General features: G+C 39.6%; 1 protein-coding gene across 8 annotated transcripts in view; it reads left to right on the forward strand.

The window, feature by feature from the left end:
* The first annotated feature begins 672 nt into the window (after nucleotides 1–672).
* DOCK7 (dedicator of cytokinesis 7) overlaps nucleotides 673–25,322 on the forward strand; it is a 325,545-nt gene continuing 300,895 nt past the window's right edge. For all 8 annotated transcript variants that reach the window (XR_005215342.1, XR_005215344.1, XR_005215343.1 and 5 more), the window contains exon 1: nucleotides 673–808. Coding sequence is in view for 2 of the 8 variants with exons in the window: in XM_037827046.1 (XP_037682974.1) it covers nucleotides 771–808 (38 nt within the window). In the remaining 6 variants the exon portion in view is untranslated. The remainder of the gene's footprint in view (nucleotides 809–25,322) is intronic.

Consider the following 25,322-nt stretch of genomic DNA (forward strand, 5'->3'; position numbering starts at 1 on the left):
GCCAGCCGCCAAATTTCCTTCCCTCTAAAATGGGGATAAAAACAGAACCTACTTCAAAAAGCTGTTGTGAAAATTAAGTATGATCATGCGTGTAAAACCTAAATCGACTGCCGGGCTAAGCACCTCAAGTTAAGTTATTGTTTCCTCTGCAGGAGAGAGGTCTTTTCTGGCTTTTTTTTTCTCTAAAGAAAACCATTCTTCCTCCAACCAAACCCCATTCACAAGTCCGAAGCAGAGAAAGTGCTTTAAACTTCTCGGAGATGCATGCTGCAAGAACACGAACCTAGCCATCCCCGGAGGCAAAGCACAGCCTCTCTTGGCAAAGTCCATCTTTTATTTCCTTCCCTTTCCTTTTTGGGAAAGGCACGCTCCCCCTACGCTTTGGGTTATCTTATTTTCCTGCTTCCACAGGCCACTGGTTAGTCTGTGGCTTCCCTCGCCGCCTTTTTCGTCTCGTGGTCCTGGGAGCAGAGAGTTTCCAGGGCTGAAGTCTCCGTCGCTTCACGCCTGGTGCTTCACCTTCGCTCCCGCTCGCCGTAGCTGCCTCGGAAGCCACAGCTCCCGCCGGGATTCAGGCAGTGGGGGAGGAGCAATTTCTTCGTGCGCGAGTCTAGGGAGTATTACGGCAGGGCTCGTTCCCGGCTCGGGCAGTCAGCTCCAGCCTCCCGGCTCCGGGGCCCGGACCGGCGGAGGCCGCGAGGGAGGGAGCGCCAACCAGGAGCCGAACCGCCACCAGCCGCACCCAGACCGCCGCTGCCTCCCCAGCAGCCATGGCCGAGCGCCGCGCCTTCGCCCAGAAGATCAGCAGGTAAATCTCGGGCGTCGGGTGCGCAGCCCGCCTGTCAGAGGAAGAGCGGAATAGTCCTCCGCAACCGGGCCTAGGTGGCGGGTGGGTGTGGCGACGCGGGCGCCGGGATCCTGCGGCCTGGCCCGCGGCTGGGCGGAGGAGTGGAGGAGTCTCGTGGAGGAATCTCGTGGTTGCTACGGGCGCCGCTGAGGTCTCGCGCCGCTCTCAGATCACGGCCTTCAGCCACTACCCGCGGCTGAGCTGCATCGGGGAGCGCAGAGGGCCCCAGACGCCAGCGTGTGCCGGCCTCTGCTCTCTCCGGGCGGGCCCAGCCGGGTGTTTCGCGGCGGTTTATTGTAGGGTGGATGGGGGAGCTCGTTGGCTGACGGGTCGGCGCTTCCCAGATTCTTTGTGTCTCCACCCTCGTCCTGGCCCGGGGCCGCTGCGGCGTTTCGTCCCCTACATTCTCTCTACCCACCTTCAGTTTGCCCCCGTGCGTGTGCCAGGGTCCGTCCTTCTTTCCACCCCAACAAAAGGAGCTGCGCGCGGCGGGCTGTGACCGGTGAGGGCCGCCGCTCCCTCCTTGAGAAATCTGACAGGAATCCACTTCGCACCCAGGAGTTCAATTTAAAGTGGGCTTGTGCACCCAGAATTTAAAACGTATAACCGAAAGGAACAGTTAGAGAGCTGGGGTCTGGTCTACACCTTAGATCAGCAGCTGCCGAATCTTTTAACGAATTGTATGTTGAAGTTTCACCTTACTAGCATGTGAATTTAAATGTGCCTCTGTGTTTCTTATATCATCGGAGGCAGCGTTTTGTATTCATTGGTCCTTTGATTCATATTTTAGGAATGTGGAAGTAAGCAAGCGATCAAGGTTGAGGTCTCTGAGCCTTTTACCGACTGTGGTGGGTTGGTTGCCCACAGCCTTCTCTCCTTCCAAATAAATCACGATGGAAGTTTCTAATATTTACAGAATTTCTTTGTAGAATATACTAATGTGTAAGACATTAGACACATTTGGTTTTAATGAAATCGTATTTCTGTGAATGTCCTAAGGAAAAAGGAAACATTGAAATCTGTTACTTTTGTGACAATTGCATTTACGTGGCTCTCATCTTTTTAGTTTGGTGACATTTCTTAAAGATTTTTGGGCCTACTAAACAAGTGCTTTCTTAACTGCCCGACCTTTCATACTGTTTTTCTATTGAATTTTGGTATATTTTTCATTTAAAACTAAATGCGTTGATTTAAAACTTTGGACTTGATTTTCTTTCTAGGTTTAAAACACATATGGGCTGTAGTGTCAGACTGACATGGGTTCAAATCCTGTCTCTTATTTTCTAACTTGGGACTTTGGACAAGTTATTTAATGTCCCTAAGTTATATCTGGAAAATGGGGATAGTAATAGTACCTAGCTCAATAAATGACATAATTTTTGTACAGTGCTTAGCATAGTGCATGGCCTATACTAAATGTCACTGAACACTTGTTATAATAGTATATCCTAGGGTGTTGTAATAGACTTAGTAGGAAATAATTACTTTTGATTGTTGCTTTTTAGTGAAGTAACTGGGTCTTATTTCTGAAGACAATATTTTAAAATTATGTAGTATGGGTGTCTTTGTTACTTGACATGGATTCTTAGTATTAATTTCTCTTTAAGAAAACCACAATTTTATCTCTGAAACATTGTGCTCATCAGTAAAGTGCATGATGGGGTGTTAGATATGAAATATATACGATGTTTGCTCTTCATTCATGGAGTTTGTCATTGATGGGGCACGACAAACCACAAGAAAAAAGATATCATTTGTGCAAAAACAACACAAAATGCAAATTGTGGTAGCCTTGCAGAGTTAAAAAATTAAGTAGAGGGATAGGGATGAAAAGATATGCATTGATGGGAGAGATAATTAGGAAGTAGAAATGGCAGTGATGGATGATTGGATGTGGAAAGCGAGGAAGACTGAAGAATCTAGAATAACATCCAGGTTTCTAACTTGAGCAACCAGATATATGATGGAGGCAATTACTGAGGTAAGGGAATACAGGAAGAAGGGATTTGAGAGTGGGAAATGAGGTGAGTTAGAGATGGTGATTCAGTTTTGAACATGCATGTGATGTGGATCATTCAAAGAGAAATATCCATTAGGTTGTTGGTGTAGCTTTAAGGTGCAAAAGAGAGATTGGGTTGGAGATCCAGATTTGGGAGTCTTTTGCAAATAGACGATAATTAAAGTCAGGGGAGCAAATGAGTTAGTATGAGGAGAACATGCAGGCTTGTTTGAAAGGAGAGCCAAAGACGGAACTACTATCCAGGTTGAATTATTATCTGATTATTATGAATGAAAGTTATTTTCCTCGTTGTAACTAAATATGGCTGAACAGTACTTACCGTTATTTTGCTTCTTAGTTGCCTACTGTATGTATCACAAACTATGGAGACAAACTGCCTAGGTTCGACATCCTAGCACTGCCACTTGTTAAGTGTGTAAATTTGGGCAAGTAACCTCACCTCACTTTCCCTCATTTTTCCTATCTATAAAATGGGAGATAATAATAGGACCTAATTTATAGGGTTTGATGAGGTCTAAATAAATCAATACCTGTAAAGTGTTCAGAACAGTGCTTTGTACATAGTAAATGCCCAGCGTCAGCTTTTTTTTTAAAAAATATATTATTATAGTATTTATAATGTGGCTTAGGATCTTGTCTTGGAAATCGTAATCTTTTCCATGATGTGCATATGAAATTTGTTACTCTGTGAAAAGTCTGTTGCTATTTGAAACTTTTTTAAAGCTTTATGATTGTCTAGAAATTTTTAATTCTAAAAAGAACTATACTAATCTCTTCTCTTACTTAGTTATTTCCTAGTCTTTTGCGTTTAGTGCTGTTATTTTTGAGGCTGTGATTTGGTGATTTCTCAAAAGTTTTAACCTTGTATTACTGATAGAACTACTTACCTGAGTTTATCATAGAAAAGAAATATGTGTATTTCATCCACATCAAGTAATTGCCTCTTTACTTGTCTGTCTCTCCTAATTTTTGACCACAAGATCCACTCAATATTAACCATTATAATCATCTCCTAGTATATAATAGGTACTCAGTAAACATTTATGGCACACTTGACTGTAGATTAATGATCCAGGATTTTGTTTGAGTTATTTTGTACTGTCCTTTGATATTCAGCGGTTAATTGTTTACAATTAAAGCAGTTTTTACTACATCCTTGTGTTCATAATCCAGAGAGGCAGAAGAATATAGTAAAAAATGTAGGCTTTGGATCAGACTATTCAGGTTTAAATTCTGCCTACTTCACGTGGAGGAGGTTGAACTAACCTCCTTGAGTCTTGGCTTCCTCATCTATAAAATGGGATGATAGTCTCCATAACATTAATGTGAAGATTAAATGAGTAAATACATTTAATACTGTGCCTGGACATTATAAGCATTCAACAAATATTAGCTAATACTATTATTATTCCCATATTATTTGCTAGTATTATTCCCATTTTCTAGGTGGGAAACTGAGGCCATGAGAGAGTGAGATTATTTGCCTAAATTGAAACTCAAACCCTAGTCTTCTGATTTCAGATCTTTTTAAATTTGGCTATATTTTTTCTCTGCAAAAATGTTATCTGTGGTAGTTCCGGGTTTTCTAATAAAGCACTGTCAGCACCTCAAAAGTTATGTTTGTTTTCTTAATTTAGTCTTTCTTTTGTTAATTGGGTATTGGTTTTGCTGCCTAAGTAGCAGAATTTAATGAAAGGTTTTCATTAGATCTTTATTTCTAAGGAAAATCTTTTTCCTAGATATATGCTTTAAATAGCCTCAGCTGTTTTTAGTCTTATATTTGTTTATAATGCTGGCCCATGAGACCCAATCTTTCAATCATCCCAGTTCACTTTACTTAATTTATCTCACTCCTGACCAAACTAAATGCTTTCCACATACTATCAACCATTTTAGTGCTGCCTGTTTCTTTACTCTGGATATATTCTTCACTGACCTTTTGTTGTACTCACTTCACTAATTCTTAATGCTGAATATCTAACCTATTTCTTGTTCCTGAGCTGCAGAGTAGTGTTAGAGAGAGACTAGACCAGTCCAAAGTTGACCTTTTACTGATTAATATTTTCGCATTTGAGCATGAAGTTTATTCCAAATCATTTCTCTTATTTGCCATCTTTATTTCCCTACCTTATCTTTTTTTTTAATCTTCATTTTATTGAGATATATTCACATACCACGCAGTCATACAAAACAAATTGTACTTTCGATTCTTTACAGTACCATTACATAGTTGTACATTCATCACCTAAATCAATCCCTGACACCTTCATTAGCACACACACAAAAATAACAAGAATAATAATTAGAGTGAAAAAGAGCAATTGAAGTAAAAAAGAACACTGGGTACCTTTGTCTGTTTGTTTCTTTCCCCTACTTTTCTACACATCCATCCATAAACTAGACAAAGTGGAGTTTGGTCCTTATGGCTTTCCCAATCCCATTGTCACCCCTCATAAGCTACATTTTTATACAACTGTCTTCGAGATTCATGGGTTCTGGGTTGTAGTTTGATAGTTTCAGGTATCCACCACCAGCTACCCCAATTCTTTAGAACCTAAAAAGGGTTGTCTAAAGTGTGCGTAAGAGTGCCCACCAGAGTGATCTCTCGGCTCGTTTAGGAATCTCTCTGCCACTGAAGCTTATTTCATTTCCTTTCACATCCCCCTTTTGGTCAAGAAGATGTTCTCCATCCCACGATGCCGGGTCTACATTCCTCCCCGGGAGTCATATTCCACGTTGCCAGGGAGATTCACTCCCCTGGGTGTCTGATCCCACGTAGGGGGGAGGGCAGTGATTTCACCTTTCAAGTTGGCTTAGCCAGAGAGAGAGGGCCACATCTGAGCAACAAAGAGGCATTCAGGAGGAGACTCTTAGGCACACATATAGGGAGGCCTAGCCTCTCCTTTGCAGCAACCGTCTTCCCAAGGGTAAAACTTATGGTAGAGGGCTCAACCCATCAAACCACCAGTCCCCTATGTCTGTGGTCATGTTAGCAACCATGGAGGTGGGGTAGGCGAATACCCCTGCATTCTCCACAGGCTCCTCAAGGGGGCACTACATCTTTTTTTTTTTCCTTGTTTTTTTTTTTTTTTTTAACTTTCCCTTCTTTTTTAAATCAACTGTATGAAAAAAAAGTTAAAAAGAGAACAAACATACAATAAAAGAACATTTCAAAGAGACCATAACAAGGGAGTAAGAAAAAGACAACTAACCTAAGATAACTGCTTAACTTCCAACATGTTCCTACTTTACCCCAAGAAAGTTACCTAATATAGCAACATTTCTGTGAACTTGCTCCTACTATATCCATCAGAAATTAACAGACCATAGTCATTCCTGGGCATCCCCAGAACGTTAAATAGCTTATCTGTTCTTCTTGGATTATTGTTTCCCCTTCCTTAATTGCTCTCTATTGCTAGTTCCCCTACATTCTACATTATAAGCCATTTGTTTTACATTTTTCAAAGTTCACATTAGTGGTAGCATATAATATTTCTCTTTTTGTGCCTGGCTTATTTCGCTCAGCATTATGTCTTCAAGGTTCATCCATGTTGTCATATGTTTCACGAGATCGTTCCTTCTTACTGCCGCGTAGTATTCCATCGTGTGTATATACCACATTTTATTTATCCACTCATCTGTTGAAGGACACTTGGGTTGTTTCCATCTCTTGGCAATTGTGAATAATGCTGCTATGAACATTGGCGTGCAGATATCTGTTCGTGTCACTGCTTTCCGATCTTCCGGGTATATACCGAGAAGTGCAATCGCTGGATCGAATGGTAACTCTATATCTAGTTTTCTAAGGAATTGCCAGACTGACTTCCAGAGTGGCTGAACCATTATACAGTCCCACCAACAGTGAATAAGAGTTCCAATTTCTCCACATCCCCTCCAGCATTTGTAGTTTCCTGTTTGTTTAATGGCAGCCATTCTAACTGGTGTTAGATGGTATCTCATTGTGGTCTTAATTTGCGTCTCTCTAAAAGCTAGTGAAGCTGAACATTTTTTCATGTGTTTCTTGGCCATTTGTATTTCCTCTTCAGAGAACTGTCTTTTCATATCTTTTGCCCATTTTATAATTGGGCCGACTGTACTATTGTCATTGAGTTGTAGGATTTCTTTATATATGCAAGATATCAGTCTTTTGTCAGATACATGGTTTCCAAAAATTTTTTCCCATTGAGTTGGCTGCCTCTTTACCTTTCTGAGAAATTCCTTTGAGGTGCAGAAACTTCTAAGCTTGAGGAGTTCCCATTTATCTATTTTCTCTTTTGTTGCTTGTGCTTTGGGTGTAAAGTCTAGGAAGTGGCCGCCTAATACAAGGTCTTGAAGATGTTTTCCTACATTATCTTCTAGGAGTTTTATGGTACTTTCTTTTATATTGAGATCTTTGGTCCATTTTGAGTTAATTTTTGTGTAGGGGGTGAGGTAGGGGTCCTCTTTCATTCTTTTGGATATGGATATCCAACTCTCCCAGCCCCATTTGTTGAAAAGACCATTATGACTCAGTTCAGTGACTTTGGGGGCCTTATCAAAGATCAGTCGGCCATAGATCTGAGGGTCTATCTCCGAATTCTCAATTCGATTCCATTGATCTATATGTCTATCTTTGTGCCAGTACCATGCTGTTTTGGCAACTGTGGCTTTATAATAAGCTTCAAAGTCAGGGAGTGTAAGTCCTCCCACTTCGTTTTTCTTTTTTAGAGTGTCTTTAGCAATTCGAGGCATCTTCCCTTTCCAAATAAATTTGATAACTAGCTTTTCCAAGTCTGCAAAGTAGGTTGTTGGAATTTTGATTGGGATTGCATTGAATCTGTAGATGAGTTTGGGTAGAATTGACATCTTAATGACATTTACTCTTCCTATCCATGAACATGGAATATTTTTCCATCTTTTAAGGTCCCCTTCTATTTCTTTTAGTAGAGTTATGTAGTTTCCTTTGTATAGGTCTTTTACATCTTTGGTTAAGTTTATTCCCAGGTACTTGATTTTTTTAGTTGCTATTGAAAATGGTATCTTTTTCTTGAGTGTCTCTTCAGTTTGTTCATTTCTAGCATATAGAAACATTACTGACTTATGTGCATTAACCTTGTATCCCGCTACTTTGCTAAATTTGTTTATTAGCTCTAGTAGCTGTATCGTCTATTTCTCAGGGTTTTCTAGATATAAGATCATATCATCTGCAAACAATGACAGTTTTACTTCTTCTTTTCCAATTTGGATGCCTTTTATTACTTTGTCGTGCCAGATTGCCCTGGCTAGCACTTCCAGCACAATGTTGAATAACAGTGGTGACAGCGGGCATCCTTGTCTTGTTCCTGATCTTAGAGGGAAGGCTTTCAGTCTCTCACCATTGAGTACTATGCTGGCTGTGGGTTTTTCATATATGCTCTTTATCATGTTGAGGAAGTTTCCTTCAATTCCTACCTTTTGAAGTGTTTTTATCCAAAAGGGATGTTGGATTTTGTCAGATGCTTTTTCAGCATCTATTGAGATGATCAATTGATTTTTCCCTTTTGACTTGTTAATGTGTTGTAATACATTGATTGATTTTCTTATGTTGAACCATCCTTGCATGCCTGGAATAAACCCCACTTGGTCATGGTGTATGATTTTTTTAATGTGTCTTTGGATTCGATTTGCAAGTATTTTGTTGAGGATTTTTGCACCTATATTCATTAGGGTGATTGGCCGGTAGTTTTCCTTTTTTGTAGCATCTTTGCCTGGTTTTGGTATTAGATTGATGTTAGCTTCATAAAATGAGTTAGGTAGTGTTCCATTTTCTTCAATGTTTTGAAAGAGTTTGAGTAAGATTGGTGTCAGTTCTTTCTGGAAAGTTTGGTAGAATTCCCCTGTGAAGCCATCTGGCCCTGGGCATTTATTTGTGGGAAGATTTTTGATGACTGATTGGATCTCTTTGCTTGTGATGGGTTGGTTGAGGTCTTCTGTTTCTTCTCTGGTCAGTCTAGGTTGTTCATATGTTTCCAGGAAATTGTCCATTTCCTCTACATTATCCAGTTTGTTGCCATACAGTTGTTCATAGTATCCTCTTATAATTTTTTTAATTTCTTCAGGATCTGCAGTTATGTCACCTTTTTCATTCATGATTTTGTTTATATGGGTCTTCTCTCTTTTTGATTTTGTCAGTCTAGCTAGGGGCTTGTCAATCTTGTTGATCTTCTCAAAGAACCAACTTTTGGTGATATTTATCCTCTCTATTGTTTTTTTGTTCTCTATGTAATTTATTTCTGCTTTAATCCTTGTTATTTCTTTTCTTGTAGTTGGTTTAGGATTGGTTTGCTGTTCATTTTCTAGCTTCTTCAGCTGATCCATTAGTTCTTTGATTTTGGCTCTTTCTTCGTTTTTAATATATGCGTTTAGTGCTATAAATTTCCCCCTTAGCACTGCTTTTGCTGCATCCCATAGGTTTTGGTATGTTGTGTTCTCATTTTCATTCGTCTCTATATATTTAGCAATTTCTCTTGCTATTTCTTCTTTAACCCACTGATTGTTTAGGAGTGTGTTGTTTAACCTCCAGGTATTTGTGAATTTTCTAAGTCTCTGATGGTTATTGACTTCTAATTGTATTCCATTGTGGTCAGAGAATGTGCTTTGAATAATTTCAAACTTTTTAAATTTATTGAGGCTTGTTTTATGTCCCAGCATATGATCTATTCTGGAGAAAGTTCCATGAGCACTAGAAAAGTATGTGTATCCTGGTGATTTGGGATGTAATGTCCTGTATATGTCTGTTAAATCTAATTCATTTATCAGATTGTTTAGGTTTTCAGTTTCCTTATTGGTCTTCTGTCTGGTTGATCTATCTATAGGAGAGAGTGATGTGTTGAAGTCTCCCACAATTATTGTGGAAACATCAATTGCTTCCTTTAGTTTTGCCAGTGTTTCTCTCATGTATTTTGTGGCACCTTGATTGGGTGCATAGACATTTACGAGTGTTATTTCTTCTTGCTGAATTGCCCCTTTTATTAGTATGTAGTGGCCTTCTTTGTCTCTCAAAACATCCCTGCATTTGAAGTCTATTTTATCTGAGATTAATATTGCTACACCTGCTTTCTTTTGGCTGTAGCTTGCATGAAATATTTTTTTCCATCCTTTCACTTTCAGTTTCTTTGTGTCCCTGTGTCTAAGATGAGTCTCTTGTATGCAACATATTGATGGTTCATTTTTTTTGATCCATTCTGCGAATCTATATCTTTTAATTGGGGAGTTTAAACCATTTACATTCAACGTTATAACCGTGAAGGCATTTCTTGAATCAGCCATCTTATCCTTTGGTTTATGTTTGTCATATTTTTCCCCTCTGTCTATTAATATCCTTTATTGTACCCATACCGAATCTCTTTAGCACTGAACCTTTTTCCAAGTCTCTCTGTCCTTTCTTTGTTTCTCTGTCTGTAGGGTTCCCTTTAGTATCTCCAGTAGGGCCGGTCTCTTGTTAGCAAATTCTCTCAGCATTTGTTTGTCTGTGAAAAATTTAAGCTCTCCCTCAAATTTGAAGGAGAGCTTTGCTGGATAAAGTATTCTTGGCTGGAAATTTTTCTCACTCAGAATTTTAAATATATCGTGCCACTGCCTTCTCGCCTCCATGGTGGCTGCTGAGTAGTCACTACTTAGTCTTATGCTGTTTCCTTTGTATGTGGTGAATTGCTTTTCTCTTGCTGCTTTCAGAACTTGCTCCTTCTCTTCTGTGTTTGACAGTGTGATCAGTATATGTCTCGGAGTGGGTTTATTTGGATTTATTCTATTTGGGGTTTGCTGAGCATTTAAGATTTGTGTATTTATGTTGTTTAGAAGATTTGGGAAGTTTTCCCCAACAATTTCTTTGAATACTCTTCCTAGACCTTTACCCTTTTCTTCCCCTTCTGGGACACCAATGAGTCTTATATTTGGACGTTTCATATTATCTATCATATCCCTGAGGTCCATTTCGATTTTTTCAATTTTTTTCCCCATTCTTTCTTTTATGCTTTCATTTTCCATTGTGTCATCTTCGAGGTCACTGATTCGTTGTTCAGCTTCCTCTAGTCTTGTACTATGAGTATCCAGAATCTTTTTAATTTGGTCAACAGTTTCTTTAATTTCCATAAGATCATCCATTTTTTTATTTAGTCTTGCAATGTCTTCTTTATGCTCTTCTAGGGTCTTCTTGATTTCCTTTATCTCCCGTACTATCGTCTCATTGTTCATGTTTAGTTCTTTGAGTAGCTGCTCTAGGTGCTGTGTCTCTTCTGGTCTTTTGATTTGGGTGCTTGGGCTTGGGTTATCCATGTCGTCTGGTTTTTTCATATGCTTTATAATTTTCTGTTGTTTTTGGCCTCGTGGCATTTGCTGAACTTGATAGGGTTCTTTTAGGATTTGTAGACCAATTGAAGTCCTTATCTCTAATTTATCAGATCTACAGCTTCGTGGAGTACACTTTCTCTAACTAACCAGCAGGTGGCATCCACGAGCCACCTGTTCTCCATAATCCAGTTCTCCCCTGCTTAGCCTTTTTGGTGAGTGGGGGAGTGAGTCTTGTGGGGTCCAATTGGTGTACCAAGCTTGCGTGTGTAGTTGGTGTTGCCTGCCCTGTATATGGGGCGTGTTTCTGGGCAGTCAGGGAGGGGGGGGTGGCTGTAACAATCAAATCTCCCTGGTGATCCTAGAGTTTTAAAGCTGCTGCAATAGTCTAATCCTTCAGTTCAGTCCTGCCACAGTTTGTCTCTGCCACTGACCCACAAGTCCTTGGTATTGGCGTATGGCTCCTGAGACTTGCAAGTGGGCCCCTCTTCCAGGCCGTGCACCCCGGGTCCTCTGTTGAGGGATGACTGTGCTATGTCACAGGTGAGTGCTGTCCCCCCAGGGCAGTTCTAGGCTGCTGGGCTGTGTAGGGAGGCTCCCAGTCTGCTTAAATGATGGCTGAATGGGGCTTTGTTAATTCACAGTGCTCTACCTTCCCAACTCTGGGACAATCAGCTGAGGTTGCAGGGAAGGCTAATGTCCACGCCCAGTTTTGTGGTGTGTGCCTGTTATTTGAAGCACTTCCGTCACACTGGGTTGTCTGGGGCAGTTCTGGGCTATGGGGCTGGCGATGGGCAGGAGTGTTTCCTGTCCACCAGGATGATGGCTGTGAGCGGACACCCCCCTTTTCTTGGGAAGTTGTGGTGTTTAGTGAATTTTCTCAGCCACTGGATTATTGCGTTTTGTCTCAGAGCTCTCTTAGTTCTGCTCTTGACTTGACCTGCCCAAATTGCAAGTCTTTGAAGCTTTCTTTATTGGGCTTCTTAGAGTAATTGTTTTAGAAAAAGAAAAAAGGATTAAAAAAAAAAAAAAAAAAGGGCCCTCCTCAGAGATCTAATGGGTTATTGAAATGCTAAGAGACAAAGCAACCAGGGCCATTAAGGAAAGGTCCACAGGGCAGAGAGATCAGCTTTTCTTTGGGATTTGCATATGCGCCGCAGGGCCCTTCCCCTTTCTATGTTCACCAGAACTCCAAAAATCCTCCGCTTTTATTTTGGAGTTTTTCGTGTTGTTTTTTTTCTCTATGCCTGTCTCCTCTCTGCTGGGCTGGCTGCTCTCAGATTCTCTGGTGTCTGGTCTCAGTCTATCTATGGTTGGAGTTTGGATCAGTAGAATGAGTTTCTGATAAGGGCTGCCACTGTAGTTCTCCCTTCTCCTTCCCGGAGCTGACAGCCCCTCCTCCCACGGGACTGAGCCTGGCAGGGAGGGGCGCGGGTCCCCTGGCCGCAAAAACTTACAGATTTCGCTGATCTCAGCAGTTCCACGTTTTCATGAGTGTTGTATGAAGTATGCCCAAAGTCAGATTGCTCTGTGGTGTCCAGTCCACGCGGTTCCTGGCTTTCTACCTACTTTCCTGGAGGAGTAACTAAAACATACAGCTCACCAGTCTGCCATCTTGCCCCGCCTCCTCCCTACCTTATCTTTTACTGAAAAGTTTGAAACTAATATGAGTCCTTCATTTTAACCTCAGGATACTACTGTCCTGAAATGTCATTTAATCATCTTTCTTTGAATCTAAAGCTTAAACTGTTTTACTGTACTTCGAACCCCCAAATTTTGCCACCTTCACTTAGAACCTTGGTCTCACAATTTTCCCTTTCGTTTGTAGCATCTTCAATCTATTCCTTTTTAATGGACTTTTCCCTTAAACCATAAGAGGGAATTAAGCCTTTCTCATCATAAAACAAAGGACTGGACCCTTTAGTATTTCCAGCTGCTAACCAATCTTCCTTCTTCCCTAGTCACATTTTCACATGTATGTGGTATAGTTATGGTTACTTCCTGTTTCTTTTATCAATGCTTGGGCCATATAGTTGTGCTTACTATCCTGCCTTGTATATACTTGAATTATAGAACTCTTGAGGATTGGTTGTCTTTGACAGTTTTCTTTTCTTCATCACTGATTTCATGAGTTGCTGGGTTTTATTATTTCAGATTTTCTCCTATTTGCCATGCCCCCCTTTACTCTGCTTTATACTGCTTTTCAGAATTCTTTTTTCTGCATGTATGTTTCTACTAACATTTAAAAAAAAATTTTATTGTGGTGAAATATATACAAAACAAAGTTTCCCATCTTAAAATACTTTCATGTATACAATTCAGTATTATAATATTACTAAATTATAATATTGTACTCCCATCACCACCATTACTGAAAGTTTTCTTACTCTAAAGAGAGACTCTGTAGCCATTAAGCAATAATTCTCCATTACCCTCCTTCCCAGCCCTTGGTAACCTATATTCTAGATTCTCTCTCTATGAGTTTGCTTATTCTAATTATTTCATATCAGTGAGATCATACTTTTGTGTCTTGCTTATTTTGGTCAACATGATATCTTCAAGGTTCTTCCATATTTCAGTATGTATCAGAACTTCATTCCTTTTTATGACTGAATCATACTCCAATGAATGGCTATACCACTTTTTTTAAAATTTACCATTTTATTTGTGTGATCCAGATATTAGAAATATAATGAAAATTTACCACTTCACCTTATTAAATTAGCATAATCTTAATACTAATACCTGAAAAAAAGAAAAATACGTACGTTAGTTTTTATTTATAACGTAGAAAAATACTCCAAATAAATGTTATCAAGTTAAACCCAGCAAAATAGCACAGAATGATATATCACACAGATTAATAAATGTTGAAATAATGAAAAGTTGCATTGTATACCAACTAAAAATCATTTTTTAGGTAACATCAGTGCAATGAATGTCACTTTTTTGGGAACACTGGCACAATGGAAACAGCATTGGATTAGGAGTTAGGTAATTTAATATCTGCTCTTAGTGCCGGGTTACAAGTAAGTAAGGCTATTTGGAGTAAGGGACAAATAATTTAAAGCAAGTAACTTAAAGCAGTGTTCTTCAATTTTAATTTTTATTATCATCCACCCGAGGAGCCTCAACCCCCCCGTCTCCAGTGTAACTAAATATTGTGGAATAAGATTTTGTCAAGTAGAGTTGTTCTTTGGTGGACCACAAACCATTGTAATATCTAAGATTTTATCTCTACTGCCCCAAAATAACAATTTTTGCCCCCATTGGGATAACAGTATAGAGAATACATGTCTTAAAGAGAAAAGAAAGATAACAGGCATTGCTAGTAAATCTTGTGTTTAATTACTACACACTTTTTGGGAAATAATCTGACAAAAGACCATTTTAATTTTACTCAAGCAATTCCATATTTAAAAATTTTTCTTGTTGAAATACAAGTACTAAAAAACCCTAAGTGTATATGTGAAAGTGTTTATTTCAGCATTGTTTGTAATAGCAAATAACCCGAGTCACTAACTTGGAATTGGTAAAATGAACTGTGGTAGGGTCATTTTTTTAAATGCATTATTTTTATTGTGAACATTAACATATACACACAATAGTGATAACTTTCAAAGTATGATTTCACAAGTAGTTAGCAAATTTCAAAGAATGTCATGGGTCACAGTTCCACAACTTCAGCTATTTCCATTATTGTAAAATACAACATACTTGCAAAAAGGTGTTAACTTTCAATGGACAGCTCAACAAGCAGTTATATAGGTAATTTCAAAAATTGTTATGGGTTATAGTTCCACAGTTTCAGTTTTTTCCTTAAGAAATATAGGGTATATACAGAAAGGTGAAGACTTTCAAAGCACAATTCAATGAGTAGCTATAGAGCAAATTTCAGAGTGTTATAGGTTACAGTTCCACCGTATCATTTACCTCCTTCCAGCTATTCCAGCACCCCAGCATCTAAAAAAATATGTATTTATATAAAGTTTAGTATTCATAGACCTTTGTTAAATCTTATCTTGTTTGTTGCTACCCCTTCCTCTCACTTAATCTCTTAATCCATCTTCAGGTGTGTCTAGGCAGTGAGCACCCTAACTTGTTCATATTGAAATGGGGTGTCGACAGTATGGGGAAGGAGTCTGCCTCTGATCCTTGTTCTTAAAGAGGCTGTTGCCTCTGGGTTTTAGGACTTGTCTGGCATAGGCGCACTCTGGTGGATTTAAGTTTCTGAGAGATAAAACTTGGTGAGTGAATCTTTTATAGAATCTCAGGTAGGGACCTAGGTATTTGGGGACTACTTTTGGTAAGGGCATGGCATACTGTGGTCATTTGGGATGTCTAGCTGGAGCTTGCATAAGAGAAATGTCCAGGATAACCTCTTAACTCTATTTGGGATCACTCAGCCATTGCAACTTTAGCTTGTTACCTTTCTTTTTCCCCCTTTTGGTCAAGTAGGCATTTTCAATCCCTTGCTGCCAGGGACAGGCTTACTCCTGGGAGTCATGGGCCACACAGCCAGTGAGATTTATTCCCCTGGGAGTCATATCCCTCATGGGGGAGTTGGGGAGGAGGTTAATGAATTTGTTTGCTGAGTTGGTCTTAGAGAGAGAAAGGCCACATCTGAGCAACAAAAAAGGTTCCCTTGAGGTGCCTCTTAGGCAAAATTATAGGAAGGCTCAGCCTCCCATTTACAGCCCTAAGTTTCACAAGAGTGAGCCTCAAGTCAAGGGCCTGATTAAGTAGTGGGTTCCTAATTCCACTTAATATATATTCTGGCCCCATTTGTATAACTGTATAGTTTATACAGTGTGATTGTATGATTGTTAAAACCTGTGGCTCACACTCCCTTTATCCAGTGATGCACAGATGAGTAGGAAAAAGGGGGAAAAAAAGTAAATGAATAATAGGGAAGAAAAAGGAATATGAGATGTTTTGGGTGTTATTTTTTTACTGTTATTCTTATTTTTAGTTTTATTTTTGGAGTAATAGAAATGTCAAAAAAATTGTGATGAATGCACAACCATATGATACTGTGAACAATTGATTGTACACTTTGGATTATTTTATGGTGTGTGATTATTTTGCAGTAAAATTGCATTAAAAATAAAAAAAGTATTCACACACACACACACACATATATATATTCTATCCCAAGATAAATGGTAAGTTTCTTACATTATCTTCACTTAGTTGTACAGTCATCACTCAACTTTAAACAATTATCATAGCATAAAACATCCTATGGCTCTTATCAGCTGTTAATTATTCATCCCTAGTATTAGTGTAGCATTGGTAAGATATTCCTATTAAATATAGTCTATAATATGTAACTGGTAGTTTTCCCATATACCACTCTGTTGTTAACTCTCCGCACCAGTGTCATACCTTGTAAGTATATTATGCTTACGGTTATTTAAGTTTGTGGTGTTGCTCTGTGGGTTACATGCCTTTAAAGAACCACTTACGAACATGTTCACCTTCAGTGCATCACTGATAATTGTAATCCCGTTAACGAACCATTGACACACCTGACCATTCCTGTACCATTAGGTTCACCCTCATTATTGTATCTGTACATACCAGACTATCATTCCCTCTTCACTAGCTTCTGTCTCTCTCTAGGTCCCCTATATTCTACATTATAAGATACTTATTTTACATATTTCATGGAGTTCACATTACTGGTAACATACCATATCTCTCCTTTTGTATCTGGCTTATTTCACTCAGCATTATGTCTTCAAGGTTCATCCATCTTGTCAGGTTTCATGACCTCATTCTTTCTTACTGCTGTGTAGTGTTCCATCGTATATATATATATACCACATTTTGTTTATTCATTCATCTGTTGAAGGACATTTAGATTGTTTCTATCGCTTGGCAGTTGTGAACAATGCCACTATGAACATTGGTGTGCAAATATCTGTTCATGTCACTGCTTTCAGATCTACTGGGTATATTCCAAGAAGTGAAATTGCTGGATCATGGGTGACTTGATAATTAGTTTTCTGAGGAACCGCCAGCTGTCTTCCAAAGTGGCTGTACCATTGTACATTCCCACCAGCAATGAATAAGAGTTCCAGGTTTTCCACATCCTCTCCAGTATTAGTAGTTTCCTATTTGTTTAATGGCAGCCATTCTTATTGGTGTGAGGTGACATCTCATTGTGGTCCTGATTTGCATTTCCCTAATAACTAGTGAAGGTGACCATTTTTTACGTGTTTTTAGCCATTTGTATTTCCTCTTCAGAGACATGTCTTTTTATATCTTTTGCCCGTTTTATAATTGGTCTGTTTTGTACTATTGTCATTGAGTTGTAGGATTTCTTTATATATGCAAGATATCAGTCTCATATCAGATACATGGTTTCCAAATATTTTCTCCTATTGCATTGTCTGTCTCTTCAACTTTTTGAGAAGCTTTTGATTTTGAGGAGTTCCCATAGATCTGTTTTTTCTTTCATTGCTTGTGCTTTGGGTATAATGTCTAAGAAGCTATTCCCTAATTATAGGTCTTGAAGATGTTTCCCTACATTATCTTCTAGGGTTTTTATGTTACTGTCTCTTATATTGAGGTCTTTGATCCACTTTGAGTTAACTTTTGTATAGGGTGTGAGGTAGGGTTCTTCTTTTATTCTTTTGGATATGGATATCCAGTTCTCCCAGCCCCATTTGTTGAAGACACTGTTCTGTCCTAGTTCGGTGGATTTGGGGGCCTTATCAAAAATCAGTTGACCGTAGATCTGGGGGTCTATTTCCACATCCTGGATTTGATTCCATTGACCAATATGTGTATCTTTGTGCCAATACCATGCTGTTTTTACTACTGTGGCTTTATAGTAGGCTTCAAAGTCAGAAGTGTAAGTCTTCCAGTTTTGTTCTTCTTTTTTAGAATGTTTTTAGCAATTCGAAGACCCTTTCCCTTCCAAATAAATTTGATAATCAGTGTTTCCAAGTCTGCAGAATATGTTGTTGGAATTTTGATTGGAATTGCATTGAATCTATAGATCAGTTTGGGTAGGAATGACATCTTCATGACGTTTAGCCTTCCTGTCCATGAACGTGGAATATCTTTCCATCTCTTTAGGTCCCCTTTTATTTCTTTTAGTAAAGTTATGTAATTTTCTGTATAGAGGTCTTTTACATCCTTGGTTAAGTTTATTCCTAAGTACTTGTTTTTCTTTTTTTTTCAGTTGCTATTGTGAATTGAATCTTTTTCTTGAGTGTGTCTTCAGTTAGGTCATTTCTGGTGTATAGGAACATTACTGACTTTTGCACATTAATCTTGTATCTTGCCACTTTGCTGAATTTTATTAGCTCAAGTAGCTGTGTCATTGAATTCTCACGATTTTCCAAATATAAGATCATATCATCTGCAAATAATAACAGTACTTCTTTCTTTCCAATTTGGATACGTTTTATTTCTTTGTCTTGTCGAATTGCTCTGGCTAGAACTTTTAGTGCAGTGTTTAATAATAGTGGTGACAGCAGGCATCGTTGTCTCATTCCTGATCTTAGAGGGAAGGCTTTTAGTCTCTCACCATTAAGTACTATGCTGGCTTTGGATTTTTCATATATGCCCTTTATCATATTGAGGAAGTTTCCCTTAATTCCTGCCTTTTGAAGTGTTCTTATCAAAAAAGGATGCTGAATTTTATCAAATGCTTTTTCAGCATCTATTGAGATGATGATTTGACTTTTCCCTTTTGATTTGTTAATGTGTTGAATTACACTGATTGATTTTCTTATGTTGAACCATCCTTGCATGTCTGGGATGAACCTCACTTTGTCATGGTGTGTAATTTTTTTTTTTAAGGTGTCTTTGGATTTGATTTGCAAGTATTTGTTTAGGATTTTTGAATCTATGTTCGTTAGGGAAATTGCCCTGTAGTTTTCCTTTCTTGTAGCATGTTTATCTGGTTTTGGTATTAGAGTGATGTTGGCTTAATAAGAAGAGTTAGGTAGTGTTCTGTTTCCTTTAATTTTTTGGAAGACTTTGAATAGGAATAGTGTCAGTTCTTTTTGGAAAGTTTGGTAAAATTCCCCCATGAAGCCCTTTGGCCCTGGGCTTTTATTTATAGGAAGCTTTTTGATGATTGATTGGATCTCTTTACTTGTGATTGGTTTGTTGAGGTCTTCTATTTCTTCTCTGGTCAGTCTGGGTTGTTCAGGTGTTTCCAGGAAATTATCCGTTTCCTCTAAATTGTCTAGTTTGTTGGTATACAATTGGTATACAACTAGGTTCTAACCCAATCCACACTAATATGTCTGCCTCCCCAAGAATGCATTAAAGAATATGGCTTTTTCTGGAGAACATAAATATACAAACTGGTTCAAGCAGGTTTATTTGGATTTACTCTATTTGGAGTTCATTGGACATCTTTGATTTACATTTTCTGCCATTTAGAAGTGTTGGGAAGTTTTCCCCAACAATGTCTTCAAGTACTCTTCCTAGCTGTTTACTCTTCTCTTCATCTTTTTGAACCCCAATGATTCTTATATTTGTGTATCATTTCCCTGAGATCCATTTCAAATTTTTCAATTTTTTTCACCGTTTGTTCTTTTGTGCTTTTGCATTCTATCACTCAGTCCTTGAGTTTGCTAAATCTTTCTTCTGCCTCTTCAAATATGCTGGTGTCTCAAGAATATTTTTAATTTGATCAACAATATCTTTTATTTCCATAAGATGCACTATTTCTTTTTCAGTTTAGTTTTATCGAGATATATTCACTTACCATACAGTCATCTGTGGTGTACAATCAACTGTTCACAGTACCATCATATAGTTGCATTCATCACCCCAATCTGTTTTTTTGAACATTTTCCTTATACCAGAAAAAGTAAAAATAAAAATAAAAAATAAAAGTAAAAAAGAACACCCAAATCATTCCCTCTCTCACCCTGTTTTTCGTTTAGTTTTTGTCCCCATTTTTCTGCTCATCCATCCATACATTGGAAAAAGGGAGTGTGATCCACAAGGCTTTCACAATCGTACTGTCGCCGCTTGTGAGCTACATTGTTATACAATCATCTTCAAGAGTCAGGGCCACTGGGTTGCAGTTTGATAGTTTCAGGTATTTACTTCTAGCTATTCCAGTACATTAAAACCTAAAAAGGGTTATCTGTATGGTGCTTAAGAGTGCCCACCCGAGTGACCTCTCAACTCCATTTGGAATCTCACAGCCACTGAAACTTTATTTTGTTTCACTTTGCAGACCCCTTTTGGTCAAGAAGATGTTCTCAATCCCATGATGTTGGGTCCAGATTCATTCTCAGGAGTCATATACTGCTTTGTCAGGGAGATTTACACCCCTGGGAGTCAGGTCCCATGTAGAGGGGAGGGCAGTGAGTTCACCAGCTGAGTTGGGTTAGCTGGAGAGAGAGGGCCACATCTGAGCAACAAAGGGGTACTCAGGGGGAGACCCTTAGGCATAATTATAAGCGGGTTTAGCCTCTCCTTTACAGTAATGAGCTCTGTAAGGGCAAGCTCAGCATACCAAACTACCACTCCTCAATGTTTGTGAGAACATCAGTAACAATCCAGGTGAGGAAGTCCAACACTTCTACATTCTACCCCCACTCCCACTCCCACTCCTCAGGGGGACCCTACATATACATTTTTATTCTCTGCCCAAATTACTTTGGGATGTGTCACTATTTCACACTAACCTGTATAAACCTACCAGGTCTTACTTCCTATTTAAAGTTCCATGTAATTATGCTATTTGAACAAACTATATGAGTTAAATTGTTTAGGAAATATAGATCCAACTATTTTTTTTTATTTACTCTTCCAAATTCTTCTTTATGCTCTTCTAGGGTCTTCTTGATGTCCTCTATCCCCTGCTATGACACTGATGTTTGTGTATACTTCTTTAATTAATTGCTCCAAGTTCTGTGTTTCCTCTGGCTTTTTTTTTTTTTTTTTTAATGTTTTAGATTATTTTTATTTGCTAGAAGATTGGTTTTTGGTAGGGAGCAGCATCTAACACGTTGAGGAAGTCCTTAAGAATGGCAGATAAATTCCACCAATAATTACAACTTCAAATTGGTAATCAGTTGAAGTATTTTTTCCACCACAGTAAAATGTATAGGTGAACTGCAAGAGGAAAGGTGACATGGATTGTATTTTGCTGCTCACAGCTTTTGACAATTAGACATCTATGACAAGTAATTGGCTCAGACATTTGAAGGAAAGATCTTAGCAGAGAAGGTCACCCACTTGAACCTTGAGGGTCATAACACGGTGACTGGACGAAGTTAATCCAGTTGGTTTTCCAATGCAGTCCACTCTTGATGAACCTCCTTGAGTTGCTGCTGGAGTTCACTGTTCAGCCTGGCCAGCACAGCATTGTTCTCTTTGTTTTTGTGGATACCAGTCTGAATAGTCTTCTTTTTGGAAGACTGTTTTTGGATTGTTGGGTGAGGTTGTGCGGCTGGTACAGCAGCTGGCCCACCTACGGTGGTAGAAGGCTCTTGGTTCTCTGTAGTTTGATTTTCGGGTCTGAGTTTCCTACAGATGGGCTTTGGGGGCTGAGAAGATGGGATGTCCTGGGGCTTCTTTGCTGGACTACTTTCTGCAGCCTGAGAAGGAAGTTGGTTCAACTGTGATAGCTTGGCTTCAGGTGCCTTTTCAGACTGCTCCTGTAGTCTGAAATCTCCATAGTTAGGCAGCTGAGCTGGAGGCTTGGGCTGAGCACTGGGCTCACTGGTTACATTGTGATGAGAAACCTGTGATGGACAAGGTCTCGAAGGGAGTGCAGGTGGTGGGGGCAACAATCCTGACTTAGAAACTGGCCCAGTGGGCTGGAAGACTTTATTTAGATCCAAGGAGGAGGCTCTGGAATGGGTTTTCTGTGGCCACAGTGGTGGGGTGGGAGGGTCCTCACCCCTTTTCATGGCCTCTTCTGTGGAGGTGCTAGAGTAAGATATGGATCTTGGTTTTGCTTTGAGACTGTTGGAATCTTTAGGAGTTGCTGGATCCTCAGACACATCCTTTGGTAAGGCTTCATCCAAAGTGCTTTTCAAAGCTGGTTTGTCATCGATAGATGCATCTTGGATAGGGACAGGAAAGTCAGCCATGTCTTTAACAGATGTGTCTTTTCGATCCGATTCAAGTACGGGGTTGCTGACTTGCTGGCACTGGCTCAGAATAAGAATCGAATAATGTACACTCCCACTTGGGCTTAGGAAAAGCTGCTTGCAGGTACTCTGGCTACAGATTTGGTGGCAGGCCCTTGGGCAATGGGTAGCCATTCTTCTGGGCCACAATGAGATGAAACGCAGCACAGAAGTCAGACAGGGTCAGGGCTCCATGACAGTCAGCATCACTAAGTTCCCATATATAAGAGAGTTCTGGAATGGAAAGCTTTGATGTAGTGAAGAAGTTCTGAGCCACAGAACCTGAAATGAAGGAACTTGGGTCTGGCTGAAGGGATCTGAACTGATGGACATATATTCTTGTTGTTCTTCTGTTATCCTCTGGCTTTTTAATTTGGACATTTGAGTTGTCCATATCTTCTGGACAACAAATTCGTATGCTTTAGAATTTCCTTTCCTTTCCTTTCCCTTTCCTTTCCCTTTCCCTTTCCTTTCCCTTTCCCCTTTCCTTTCCTTTCCTTTCCTTTCCTTTCCTTTCCTTTCCTTTCCTTTCCTCCCCTCCTTCCTTCCTTCCTTCCTTCCTTCCTTCCTTCCTTCCTTCCTTTCTTTTTGGCTTCTTGGCATTTGCTTATCTTGATAGGGGTCAAAAGGGTATGCAGGATTATTTGAACATTTATCTATAATTTGGCAGAGCTACAGCTTGGTGGAGTTCACTTTTCCTGTCCTACCAGCAGATGGCGCTCTTGAGCCACCTCTTATCCTCAAGCCAGTTCTCCCCCAACTTTGTCTATGCAGTGAGTAGGGATGCAAACCATGTGGAAATCCAACCTGTGCACCAGTTTTCCATGTGCACTGAGGACTGCCAGCCTTGTGGATGGGGGGTTGCCCTGCACAGTTTCGCAGGGAGTCTGCTCGAGGACACAGTTGTCCTGGTCATTCCTGGGGCTGCGGGTGGAGTACTCTGGGTCTGCAGAGCTGAACAGCTCACCTTCCAGCTCAAATGCCCAACAATCCCTGTCTGCCATGCACCTGCAAATCCCTAGAAATGGGAGAGGGCTCCTGGCAGTTCTGTGCGGCGCTCTTGCGTCTAGGCTTTGCACACTGTGGGCTTCCGTGCAGGAAGAGTGGATACTGTCACAAGTCTGCTGAATCCTGAATTCCCTCAAGGGAGCTCTCAGCCTTGGGGCTGTGAAGGGTTACTCCCCAGCAACTGCAGAGATGGGGCTCAGAAAGCTGCTTGCTCTATGCTTGGTGGCCAGTCCCCAGCTTGGCAGCCAATGGGCTGTGAAGGGTTCTCTCCAGCCAACTGCTAAGATGGCTGCATGGGGTGTGGAAAGCTGCCACCTTCCACAAAACTTGTTTGCCTGCTCCAACTGCCAGTCCCTGGCACTGGGGCTCTTGGTTGCGTGTCTGTAAAATGGTCATCACCCCAGCCAAGTGCTGAGGAGGGTGCACAGGGCATGGAAAGCTGCGCCTCTCCACACTCGTCAGCCGGCTCCAGCCACCTGTTCTCTGGTGGTGTCCTGAGCTTAATACTCACCGGTCTTAAACACCATCTCTTGGCTTCTCCAGCTACACACTTGCTATCTGGTGTAGAAGTCCCTGCCCAACCTGTGGAACCCTGGAGCTGCTGTTCTGGAGCACTTTCTGTCCTTTATCTAGTGTTTTTCATGGAAGAGAATTTTGCTCTCTCTCCTAATCCGCCATCTTCCTGGAAGTCCTGTGCCACATTTTGTTTATATATTCCTCTGTGATGGATACTTGGGTTACTTTTACATTTTGGCTGTTGTGAATAATGTTACTATAAGCAGTGGTGTACAAATATCTGTTCAAGTCTTTGTTTTCAATTCTTTTGGACATATACCTAGAAGTGGTGTTGCCAGATCATTTGTAATTCTATGTTTAACTTTCAGATGAATTGCCGTACTGTTTTCCACAGCAGCTGCACCATTTTGCGTTTCCACCAACAATGTCTTAAGGTTTCTATTTCTTTGTATACTAATCAACATTTGTTATTTTCCATTTTTAAAATAATAGCCATCCTAGTATGTGTGAAGTGGTATCTCATTCTGGTTTTAATTTGCATTTCCCTAGTCACTGATGATGTTGAGTATCTTTTCATGTGCTTACTGGCTATTTCTGTTCTTTTCTTTTGAGAAATATCTGTTCAAGTCCTTTGCCCATTAAAAAAATTTTTTTTTTTAAATCTTTTTGTTGTTGAAATGTAGGAGCTCCTTAAATATTCTGGATATTAAACCCTTATCAGGTACATGGTTTCCAAATATGTTCTCTCATTCTATAGGTTGTCTTTTCACTTTCTTGGTAATGCCTTTGATGCCCAAAAGGCTTTTGTTTTGTTGGAGTCCAATTTATTTATTTTTTCTTCTGTTGCTTGTGTTTTCTTATGTAAAACGTAAGAATCCCTTGCCTAATACAAGGTCCTGCAGATTTTCACCTGTTTTCTTCTGAGGTTTAGAGTTTTAGGTGTTACATTTAGGTTCTTGGTCCATTTTAGCTAATTTATAGTTTTAGTTAATTCTCAAAGTTAGGTCATTGGTCCACTTTGAGTTAAATTTTGCATGTGGTTTGAGGGATCTAATTTCACTATTTTGCATGTGTATATATAGTTTTCCCAGCACCATTTGTTGAAGAGGCTGATCTTTCCTCATTGAGTGGACTTGGCATCTGTTTTGAAAATCAGTTGGCCAGAGATGTGGGTTTATTTCTAAACTCTTAATTTCTTCTTAATTGGTCTATTTGTCCTTATGCCAGTACCACAGTGTTTTGACTACTGTAGCTTTGTAATGAGTTTTGAAATTGAGAAGTGATGTGAGTCCTCCAACTTTTTCTTCTTTTTCAAGATGGTGTTGGCTATTCGGGGCCCCTTGCAATTCCACATGAATTTGGTGGTTGGCTTTTACATTTTGCAAAAATTTTGATCAGGATTGTGTTGAATCATTAAATCACTTTGGTAGTAATGACTTCTTAACAGTATTAAGTCTTTTAATCCGTTAACACAGATGTCTTTCTATATATTTAGCTTTTCTTT

Source organism: Choloepus didactylus, chromosome 2 (genome assembly GCF_015220235.1).
Source record: "Choloepus didactylus isolate mChoDid1 chromosome 2, mChoDid1.pri, whole genome shotgun sequence".
Taxonomy (NCBI): domain Eukaryota; kingdom Metazoa; phylum Chordata; class Mammalia; order Pilosa; family Megalonychidae; genus Choloepus; species Choloepus didactylus.